Here is a 12,354-nt window from a genome sequence, read left to right as displayed (position 1 = left end):
TATTTATGTGCCAGATATGCTAAACATTTGTATGCCCCTTCCTGTTTCGGCCACCATTCCAGAGGACATGCTTCCATGCTGATGACACTTGTTAAAAAAATAATGCGTTAATTTAATTTGTGACTGAACTCCTTAGGGGAAAATTGCATGTCTCCTGCTCTGGGGTTTTACCCACATTCTGCCATATATTTCATGTTATGCCGTCTTATTTTATGACCCAGCACATGTTGTTCAATTTAAGAACAGTTTCACTGCAGATTTGACAAAACACAAGGAAGGTACCAATATGAGATTTCTAAAGATATCTATAGCACTTGACCCAAGGTTTAAGAATCTGAAGTGCCTTCCAAAATCTGAGAAGGATGACGTGTAGCGCATGCGGTCAGAAGTTTTAAAAGAGCAACACTCTGACGCAAAAACTACAGAACCCGAACCACCAAAAAATAAAATCAACCTTCTGTTGGTGGCATCTGTCTCAGATGATGAAAATGAAAATGCGTCAGTCTGCACTGCCTTGAATTGTTATCAAGCAGAACCCATCATCAGCATGGCCGCATGTCCTCTGGAATGGTGGTTGAAGCGTGAAGGGACATATGAATCTTTAGCACATCTGGCACATAAATATCTTGTGACGCTGACTCCAACAATGTCATGCAAATGCCTGTTCTCACTTTCCAGGTGACACTAAATAACAAGCGGGCAGCATTATCTCCCATAAATGTAAACAAACTTGTTTGTCTGAGCGATTGGCTGAACAAGAAGTAGGATTGAATGGACATGTAGCCTCTAAAGTTTTACATTGTTTTATTTTTGAATGCAGTTATATAAAAAAACCCACTACATTTGTAAGTTGCACTTTCATAATAAAGAGATTACACTACAGTACTTGTATGAGGTGAATTGAAAAAAATACAGTTTGTTTTGTTTATCTTTATTACAGTGCAAATATTTTTAATCAAAATAATATAAAGTGAGCACTGTACACTTTGTATTCTATTGTAATTGAAATCATATTACTGTAGAAAACATCCAAAAATATTTATATAAATGGTATTCTGTTATTGTTTAACAGTGTGATCATAACTGTGATAAATTGTAATTTTTTTTTATCTCAGGATTTATCACATTTAATTTTTAATCTCTTGATAGCCCTAGAAATAATGAAATCTGCTAGAAATAGATGTGCGCTACATCAAGAGTGCTTTGCACGTTTTTTTGTTCAGTGATATCTTCCTTATGCTGATTAAATTGCCCCTGTAGATCGGCATCATTAACTTTTGTAGTTACACAGTTGATTAAAGATTTGATTTTAAAAATGGGAAAACTTGCTGGGAAAACTCCGAAGCAAACTTAATTCTGTGTACACTTAATATTTGTGCTCTGCAGTACATAATTAATAGAATCAAGCCATTGCAATAACCCAATTCATAGCAGTTTTCAATCCTACAGCGTTCATAAGCTACATTGACAGGTTTCAGAGTAACAGCCGTGTTAGTCTGTATTCGCAAAAAAAAAAAGGAGTACTTGTGGCACCTTAGAGACTAACCAATTTATTTGAGCATAAGCTTTCGTGAGCTACAGCTCACTTCATCGGATGCATACTGTGGAAACTGCAGAAGACATTATATACACAGAGACCATGAAACAATACCTCCTCCCACCCCACTCTCCTGCTGGTAATAGCTTATCTAAAGTGATCACTCTCCTTACAATGTGTATGATGATCAAGTTGGGCCATTTCCAGCACAAATCCAGGTTTTCTCACCCCCCCCCCCTTTTTTTTTTCCAAAAACCACACACACAAACTCACTCTCCTGCTGGTAATAGCTTATCCAAAGTGACCACTCTCCTTACAATGTGTATGAAAATCAAGGTGGGCCATTTCCAGCACAAATCCAGGTTTTCTCACCCCTGCCCCACAAAACACACACACACACAAACTCACTCTCCTGCTGGTAATAGCTTATCCAAAGTGACCACTCTCCCTACAATGTGCATGATAATCAAGGTGGGTCATTTCCAGCACAAATCCAGGTTTTCTCACCCCCCCCACCCCCATACACACACAAACTCACTCTCCTGCTACATTATGACTCTCCACATAGAGTGAGGTTTTAAAAATCATTGTTGATGGCCTGTTGCAGTTGATTATTTACTGTACTTTTACCTAGCACTGTCATGCTTGTTTTGCTTAGGATTTCATTCAGAGAGGATGGTCCAATGATTAGCCTAGAACTTGGGAACCTAGCTTCCTGGCCCTGCTCTGCCACAGACTTTCTATGTGAACTCGAGCAAGTTACTTAGACTTTTTGTGCCTCAGTTCCCCTTTGTAAAATGGAAAGATTGTGAAGTGCTCAGATATTAAGAGCCTTATAAGTACCATAGATAGATAGATAGATAGATAGATTCCTTATGAATTTTTGTGGGCAGAAATACATGGGACAAAATTTCCCAATCTTTGCTGGAGGACAGTAAAGTTTAGGTTTTTTCCTTCAGAGACCATAACTGAAAAGCAAATTTTTTGGATAGTTTTGGCAAGAAAAATGTTATGGAGGGAGATTTTATAATGGGCATCAATTGATTTGTGAGCAACTGAAGAACCTAATAGCCTTGTCACACTGAGCTGAAGATGAGGCAGGCAGTGTACTGAATTAAACTGCTAATTATTTTACCTGCATTACTCAAAAGATATTGCTGTTCAATTAAGACTAGCTTGTTATATTGTAATAATAGCATCATTCATTCTTACAGTAAAATGCAATATAATACTAAAACTAGACCACACAGAGAAAGTTTTAGCCACCACTTCTCTTTCTCTCTTCTTCCCTACAAAACATGTAATCTTACACTTTGTGTATTTTTGTCAATAGCCAGGCGTTTAGCCATGTACCAGGAAGCTGATTCTGAGGAGGAAGAAACAGCAGCTAAAGGAGGAACATTATCCCAGCGGAACAGTGTCAGCAGTCATCAGAGCATTAAGGCTGTCCACAGAAGCCTGAGTATGAAATCCCACCGACGCACCGGCAGCAGGGCTGAAGCAAAAAGAGCAAGCATTCTCTCCAAGCACACTGCATTCAGTAGCCCCATGGTTCGTTGTGAGCAGCAAATGTGCTTTGCTTTGTATCTTTCAGAGTCACAATTGCTTTAAAGGGAAAAAATGAAGAAATCTGTACCACATTGTGTATTTTTCATCTTTCTTGGCTTTCATCATCTTAGCTTTTTCCTTTTCATCACATTTTTCTTTTCTTTTCTTTTTTTTGGGGGGGGGCTAAAAAAACAACAAAGTATGCAGAGATCTTATATAAAGAGTCATCCGTCTAGACTCCAAGTTCAGAAAGATAAATTCAAACCTTTGTTTTGGGTATTCCTTGATTTTCAGGAACAAAAATGTGTTTCATCCCTTTGTTTACAGTAATTGATGTTAGATTAAGGATTAAAATCAAGAGTTCTAATTAGTCTATGTACGCTTCTTTTTATCTTAAGTTTTTGGGAAGCAGTGATTTATAAATGCATGAATAGTAAGCACTGGATTGGAAACTGTGATATTAATATATTCAAATTCACCCTGTAATTGCAAATGTAAGTCATTCCATAGTTTCAAGTATAAGTGGTTCAAGATTATCTTAAATGGAGCAAGGTACATTAAAAAGCAAACAAACAAAAGCTTCCTGCATATGCAGAAAATTTAAGTGGAACAATGTTCTCATAATTTTTCCATAACTAATCTCTACATGTGTTTTTACGAGTCATGTGCATGTTTTTCCTCCTGCAAATTGCTATCTCATTAATATTGCATGAACATACTGCTTTACTCTGTTACAGTGTTTTTACATGGAAGACAATGGAATTTTGACAAAGTTAAATTGCTTTAATGGAGTGAAGAATTAGGTCCTGTATAATTTGAGAGTCTGCCCTGGTTCCAGCTGTTGATGTCCAGTCAACAATGAAGCTGCGTTAGTGTAAACCCCAAGTGTAGAAAAGGAAAGCTGCAATTTGCACTGCTGGAGCTAACCCCAGGTTTAGGCAGTGGTAACCTCCGTTCGCACAGCCTGCAGCTTGCAGTGTCTACACGTGGGGTTTGTAGCGGTGCAGCTACCTCACTAGTTGTGCAACAACTGATAAACGAGTAAATTCCCAATAAAGACAACACTGTAGGGCTCATATCTTTATGAAGCACACTTTGTATCTTTTCTGTAATCAGCATTATGCCTTCCTAGGAAATTCATATCTTTGTCCTGAAAGGAATGTAATAGCTGTTTAATCACAGTGGAAAACAGGCCACATTTTGATTTCAGTGGCATGTGAGCTTCTCTCAAGTTCAAAGTGGTTAAAATATAGTGGAGCTAAACAATTTCTTAATGGTGCAAAATGGGTAAGCTTACTGTTTTGATGTCAGAACTAGCTCTTAGTTTTGTTGTTGTCTTGTTTTTCGTAATATAGGTCTATATATAGTGGCAGCCTACAATAATTCTCTCAGGTTAGATTGAAAAGAGGAAGGAATGTCAGGACATTACTCAATTTCCATCCACAATCCCAAAATAGCTGACTGTTTCTGTTACAATGATCAGCAATTAAAGGATTAACAATAGTTTATTTACAATGTAATTGTCATTATTAGGCTTCAGTATTAACTATCAATTGAAATTAATGGAGGCAGTCCACATCATTTTTAGAGCAATTTTAGGTGGTCTACCAGGGAGAGGAAGACACCCCTGTATCTATTTACATTCATAAAATTAATGTTGCAATCATAAGGCCTAAAAGTGTACAAATTTCTGCATGTCTGGTTGCAGGAAAGAGAACAGGGGAAGTGTCATTTAATGAAAAATTGAAATTCTCCAGAAATATATGGGGCCACCAGAGAGGTGCTGATGCATCAGGCAAAATCAGTTCAGTCTGAGACTTTAAAATATACAAAGCTGCAAAATAGTAATACTGTTCCTGTTGTATTTCTAGGAAAAAGACATCACTCCGGATCCTAATTTGTTAGAAAAAGTAAACGAATGTGCAAGAAGTCTTGAGGTTATGAGAAGCCACGAACAACCATTATCCCAGCTCACCCCTGAACTTTCTGACATCTTTGACTTTTTCATAGCATTGACTATTTGCAATACAGTTGTTGTTACCTCTCCAGATCAGCCACGGCAAAAGGTAGGTTAGAGAGATGGCAAAATGGCGCGTGAGTCTCCATTATGTTGTACTGGATTATCTCAGAGATGTGTAAATACGAGACATAAAACAGTTCTTTCCTAGAAGGAAACTGAGATGTTTAAGATACAATTCTTGGCACCAGTTCATAAATCAGTGAGGAAAACAACATATACAAGTTTAAAATTAGTGGTGACATCAAGCATTAGTTAAAAGGTCTATTTCAACTCTTTCTCTTAACCCCAACAGATTATTTGTATGTACTGCAAATTTTGAAGCCGTTCTAAAACTGTTTTCCTTCCTGAGTTCACATACTGAAACTTCTTAAATAAACATAATTTGCATCTCTGGGCATGGTTTAGATTAATTTGTCAGAGTCCCCTGGAATAAGGGGCACATAGGCAGTTCTTTATAAATAATTTGCTTATATCAACTACATTTGTAGAAGGCTATATTATTTTTTTTAAATATTATAAAGAGGGTGTGCTGACAAAATCTCCTCTTAAATGTTGCAAATTATGTAAAAGAAAATTAATATAAATTGGGCAAGATTATGACAGCTGATGATTTGGCAGACGTATGCACTTACAAAATTGTATCATTTATTAATGAGAAGTGGAACAAAATACTCACCATCTAATGCATATCACACAAATATAATTAGACTTAATATTAGAGCTTGTCAGAAGCTGGAGTTTCCATTCTTCAGGAAATACTGTCATTTCTAAATCTGTTTTCTCTCTTAGCAGAAATGTCAAAATTTCCCACAAAATGAAAATTCCAAAGAATTTCAATTAGGAACCATTGAAACATTTTGTTTTGATGTTAAAACATTATAACATTAAATATAATGAATATAATATAATTGTAAATTAATATTTTAGTATAATATACAAGTCTCAACAAAATGAATTAAAATGATATAGGAATATAACATTTTACCTTATCAAAACAAAATGTTTCAACATTATCAGAATGAAAGAGAAAGCTGGAATGATTTCTTTCAACTTTGCCTGGTCAAAAATTATGTTGAAATGGACACATTCCCATGAAACATTTAGGCTTCATCAAAGCTGCATTTTCCCACAGAAGTGTTCCAGAAACATTTTTTGACCAACTTTACTGAATACTCACAAGTGGTACGTCTACGCTAGAGCTGGAATGTGTAAATCCCAGTAGGAGGAGACATGCCTGGTTAGCTCTGATCAAGCTAGTGCACTAAAAATAGTGATGTAGCCACAGCATCACAAGTGGCAGGAGGAGCTAGCTGCCCCAACTACATACCTATAGTCTCAGATGGGCTCATACTCAGCGTGGGTAGCCCCTTCTGCTGCTCACACCAACATGGCCACAGTTCTTACTCCTGGGGGAATTCTGCGCCAAAAAATTAAAAATTCTGCAACAAAATATTTAAAATACTGCACACAATATTTTCAAATTTTGCATATTTTATTTGTCAAAAACACACTAGTTTCAATTATTTTTGGTCATTTATTTCAAAATACCTGTCAGTAAGTATGTCTGTAACAATACAGACAACAAAAGATTCAGGATGTATTTTTTGACAAATAGATTCCTTACTAGACATATTAATTCATTTAAACTACAATACAGAACCATATTTCCCGCACCCCTCAGGAGCAATGCAAAGGCTTGGGGGCAGTCAGAAGTAATGGAGGAACTGACAGAGAGGGAAGAAATTGCTGGGAAGGAGCCTGGGTGTGAACTTGGAACATTGTTGGATATGGGTGGAAAAGTATGGAACAGCTTTTGGGGTGTGGGGTGGATTGTTAGGGAGTTTCCCCCATGAAGACCCTGGCTGACCGCTAGCCTCTCCCATTCACTCAGGCACATCTTCCCCTGTCCCCAAGTGTCCCTCCATCCCCACTCAGACACCCACTCCCACCATCCCCATGTGGCCCTGCACCCCTCCCACTGCCCTCATGTGTCTCTGTGCCCCCACTCAGCCATCCCCCGTCCCTACGTGGCACTGCACCCCTCCCGCTGTCCACATGTTTCTGTGCCCCCACTCAGCAATCCTCCTCCCTCCTGTAGCTCTGCACCCTCTCTCCATCCCTATGTGGCCTTGCACCTTCCTCCCCCCCATGGCCCTGTGCCTCCACTCCCATTCAGCCCCTACCTCAGTTTGTCCTTCCCCACTAGCCCTTGTGACCCCCTGTCTGATGCCCCAGCAGCCCCATGCTGCCCATCTCCCCCCATAGTCCCCATCTCCTGACCTGATCTGACAGGTGCTGTGGAGAAGGCACTGCAGCCTCTTTCTCTTCATAGCTGGCCAGGAGCTGCTGCTCTATTCTATCGCCACAGTTTCCTCTGATGGGCAAAAGGCAGAACTGCAGCCACTTTCCAGCAGAAGCTTTTTTCTGAGCAAAAAATTAAAAATATGCACACACGCAGCGGCACAGAATTCCCCCAAGAGTAACTTTTATTTTGAATGTGCTAGCTTGATCAGAGCTAGCAGGGATATGTCTCCTGACACTGAATTTACACACTTAGACATGCCCATAGAATGCAAAGGTTTTAGTTATATTAACATTATTTTTAGGGTGCGATTCTAACATTGGTTCCACAAGGAAGGGTCAACAATAGTGTAAATTCTGAAGCGTATACAAACTGGTTCCAATAATATTTCTGGTGTCAGCCTAGGGATTCTTGTTCACTTACTTGTTCATCTCTGATTGTCGTAGCTTTTTGCCATTGACTGAGATTTGCTTCTTACTTTGAGTTATCAAATGACAATGTCAGATTTCTTATATATCCTTTTTTTGGTTGTTGGTTTTTACTTCTCAAGGTTAGAGTTAGATTTGAACTGAAGTCACCCGTAAAGACCATAGAAGACTTCATTCGAAGATTCACTCCCAGCCGTCTGACCTCTGGATCTAACAGCAGCAGTTCATCAAGCCTGACTACCAGTAAATCAATGCCCAGACTTAGTTCTAGTATCCTTTCATCTACATCCACTGAGAGCACTTTATTAAAACTGGAAGAGCAGTTGGTACACTCTCCGCAGATGAATAACAATGGATATAGCTCACAGCAGGGCAGAACGGCTATCGGGAGTGGACCTGAAGAAGGAGAACTCCGTTATGAGGCAGAGAGTCCAGATGAAGCTGCGCTTGTCTACGCAGCTCGGGCATATAACTGTGCTCTGGTTGGAAGGCTGTCTGACCAGGTATCAGTAGAGCTACCTCATCTGGGAAGGTTAACCTTTGAACTCTTGCACACGCTGGGCTTCGATTCCATCAGAAAAAGAATGTCAGTGGTGGTTAGGCATCCCCTTACAGATGAAATAAATGTTTACACGAAAGGAGCGGATTCAGTTATTATGGATCTTCTTCTGCCCTGTTCTTCAGGTATAGTTCTTGCTTACTTTTTCTCCAATTAACTCTTAGACCGTGCTAGAGAACTTCAGTCTCATCAAGTCCAATTGCAGTTCTCTAGCACAGAGCCATGTCTGTATCATTTACGGGTATGCGGAAATGTATTATAGCAGGACCTCTCTGCTTCTTTTATAAACTCAATAACCAGTAACTTTTTATAATGGATTGTTGGTACTTTGCCTAAAGAAATGTGAGTAATATTGATTTCAGTATGAGCTTTTCCCAATGGCAAACCTTATTTTAAGTGAATGTTTTTCAAGACCTTGCCAAATCAATTTACCTTTCATTGAGTACATTTTCCCAACATTGCTTGCTTACTCAGATGTTTTTGTATTAAGAGAAATGTTGTTTGGGTAATTACTAATAGTGGTCTTAGTTCTAAAGATGCAGATGATTAGTGATGAATAGACTTCTAACTGTGAACAGGAAGCTTATCTTTTGGAAGGTGTTTTTTCAGTTACAGAGTCTCAAATATGTGAACATGCTTGAACCAGACGCAATTTTAATGCCTCTTTATTATAATCAATTGGATTTAAAGACAATCTGGTGGTCTCTTATACACTTATTTGAGACCTAGATTTTTCAATATGTGTGATGTCTGATTTACTGTGTTCAACATTTAATTATGCACAACATTCAAATGTTAACCCAGTGTGAATGGACAGAAATCTAACGTATTACAGAGATTTCCTGTATGTCACTAATGTGTTGACTTTATGGTTACTTTCACATTACAGACGGCTGCTGAAGTAAATACCAGTGAAAGGATCATACCATGTAATTTGCGTTAAAGAGCTACAGGAAATGTTAATTTAGTGTCACAGTTCAGAGTAACTGTCACGTGCTTGGACAGACTGGCCAAACACATGTGCTTGCATCCTCTTCAGAGAGAGTTAGCAGTGTGACTGCCCACAGTTATAAGTTACTACACAGCGCTTTCTAAGAAACCCTACTTTGTTCTTAAGGTAAAAAGCATTAGAGAGAAAACATATTAAAAGCAATAAAGGACCTATCTACCTGCTAAGAAGCTTACCAGAGATCACCGCACCCCTTACATGGACTCTGGCAGGAGCAATCCTTCCACACTCCTCCTAAGGGGTTTTGTTTTGGTTTCAAGTTCATCACAGCATCAGCTCCTAACAAGCAACCAGTCTTATCGGGCCTCAATAGGCCAAGTCCTTCCAACCCTTCTGTAAGGATTGGGCCGTCCATGGACCTGGGATCCTGTCTATTTACAGGAGCAGGAAGAAGGCCCTGCGCCTGTTTAAAACTAGGCTATTTGTCCAAAAATCCTTTCTTTGTTGGACCCTCAAAAATCCAGTTTGAACTGGTATATGTGAACCTCTCCAGGGAGTGACTTCAAAGGGCTGATAACCAGAGGAATTAATCAGCATCCCCATTCTCTGAGGGGAATTACATACAATTCCACAATAACAATACACAACTGCATTTTTAATACAATGGACCACAGAGGTATTACCCCTAATTCAATAAGGTTTAACTTAATTCAATAAAGTTTGTCCAGGATATTACAGGATTTCAATCTGTCACAATTCGTTGTCGCTTTACAGCTATATAGGTCACAGCAAAGCCAGAAATTCAAGAACTTGTCCTTAGCTCATTATAAAGTATTCTTGAATAGTGTCTGATAAAGTTACTGATATCAAGGAATACACATAACGCATCTGAGGTTACTTGTTTCCCTCCAAAAATGTTACTAAAGAATTTGTAGTGCTGGGAAAGTTTAATAGAACTCACCATGACATTAAAGTTAGGAGAAGAGTCTGCTTTCACACATAGGCAGTTGCAAAAAAAATCTGCTATTAATGTAAAACAAATATTCTGGTATTGGTCAGAAAAGGATAAAGGGAGAGCTTTGAGAATTGCTGTTTGGAAGGGATGAAATCTACCGATTGGCACACAGAAATAGAACAACTCTGAACCACAGCACTTGGAGATGTCAGAACTGACCCTGTTTTTAGAATTTTTGATATTTTTTTTATAAAGACTCATATCCAGAATTGAGTCATGAGGTTTTGTAACTTTTGGATTCATAAATATAGCAAAGTGTAGTAATTGCCCCTACCTTCCTTCCCAGCACTCTGATCAGCTGCCATAAGTAGGTTGTCTTTAGTAAACTGCTCTGAGTGACCTTAAGTATCAATTAATCTGCCCATGGGTACAAATGCTAACTTGGTTGTTCAGTTTCATTCATGGAATTTTACTCGGGGATCCATCCTGCAGGGACCTTATCTTCAATACTCCCTTAGGCCCAAAGGTCTGTGACCATGCTCATTGCTCTGGCCCTTACAGAGAGTGAGAGCCTTAGACTGTGATTGTTGTCTGCCCTAGCCAGGAAGCTGGGACTAGAGACTGCTTATTGCTCTGTCCCGCCCAGAGGGTCAGAGCCATTAATGGCGACTTGACTGTTGTTTAGTGCCTGATGCAGCAAGACAGCGTGGCCTCCCTCCAAGCCTGAGACTGAGACTCCCCGTGGGCCATCTGCGACCCGAGAACCCCCCTCACTGCAGCCCGCGGAGGAGAGACGCAGGCAGACATGCTGCCAGCAATGTCTGGTGCAGCTCCCATTGGCTGGGGGAGAGGGACAGAGATACCATCACTAGTCGCCGGGCAGAGTCAGCCATAGAGTCATCATCACTTTTTTTCACAATGAATATAAACAAGTCAAGATGCTGAACACAACTATCTGATGCAATCCTGAAGGTTTCAACTGCTCAGTCACTGAGGCCAAACATCAACAAACTGACAGAACTGAAGTGTTGCCAGGTGTCTGGAAAACACTAAAAACTCTCTGGCAGGCAAAGCATTGTATAAAGTTGTACGCCAGTTTTATTATTTTGAAGAAATTCAAAATAAAAAATACAATATAAACGTTTTCTTTTCTGATCACCCTCTTCAGTGACATTATTGGCCCGCTGGGATGATTTGAGGACTGGCACTGGCCCTAAGGTAAATTGAGTTTGAAACCCCTGATTTAAACTGAGTAATCAACTTGAGCAGGAATTAAATTACATATAGGTCTCATTACTAAAGCAATGACAGGTTTGATTAACTCATATGTGGTCATGGCAAAAGTTCAAACAAGCAAACCTGACTCTCTCTTTGGTTCTGAGTAATTAAACAAACATGTCATCCTTTGCCAATTGTTGAAGACATCACATATAAATTTACGAGTGTGTACTGTTTGAGTGGGTGGATGTGAGGTCAAGGTGTTGGACAACTGCACAGACATCATAGCTATCAACTTTCAACATAGATTGTGGCTGATTCCTTTGGCTACATGTGCTGGACATCCTTGAAAGAACTATAATTGCCAATTGTTGTAAAACAGTTGCATACAGACCAAATCCAAGAATGCTGGCAAAAGAAACCTGTTTTAGGGTACTTGCTTATCAGCACATATCTTTTGATAACTTTAGCAGATTCCTTTTCTCTGCCTTTTCATTTACTTATTTACTTACTTATATCTGACCAGAAGGTGAATTTCAGTGCAAGACTGATGAGAGGCATATGAAGGATTAAAAGGAATTGCAGCTATCATAGTTGATTCCCTATTATTTGTTCAATAAAATAAGGAATGTGATGCAATCCTTCATGCTGTACATGAGAGATCACATAAAAAAGGTATGTATCTTCATCCATAGAAAATAATTTTCTGTGTTCCAAAGAGTAAGATATTTTGAACCTGTTCTTCATGCTGGTGGTATCAAACCAGATCCAGTTAATGCCACATAAGCTTATAGTGACAGAAACAGTTCTTGGTGTGTTTTAACCAGCTGTCCAAAAT

At 39.1% G+C, this 12,354-nt stretch overlaps 1 protein-coding gene across 1 annotated transcript in view; it reads left to right on the top strand.

The window, feature by feature from the left end:
- The window catches only part of ATP10A (ATPase phospholipid transporting 10A (putative)), a 159,038-nt gene that overhangs the window by 123,210 nt on the left and 23,474 nt on the right, over positions 1-12,354 (top strand). The window contains exons 10-12 of the mRNA XM_074965459.1: positions 2,871-3,088; positions 4,957-5,151; positions 7,958-8,519. Coding sequence (XP_074821560.1) covers positions 2,871-3,088; positions 4,957-5,151; positions 7,958-8,519 — 975 coding nt within the window. The remainder of the gene's footprint in view (positions 1-2,870; positions 3,089-4,956; positions 5,152-7,957; positions 8,520-12,354) is intronic.

The sequence above is a fragment of the Natator depressus genome, chromosome 1 (assembly GCF_965152275.1).
Source record: "Natator depressus isolate rNatDep1 chromosome 1, rNatDep2.hap1, whole genome shotgun sequence".
Classification (NCBI taxonomy): Eukaryota; Metazoa; Chordata; order Testudines; family Cheloniidae; genus Natator; species Natator depressus.
This window is presented reverse-complemented; position numbering and strand designations above follow the sequence as displayed.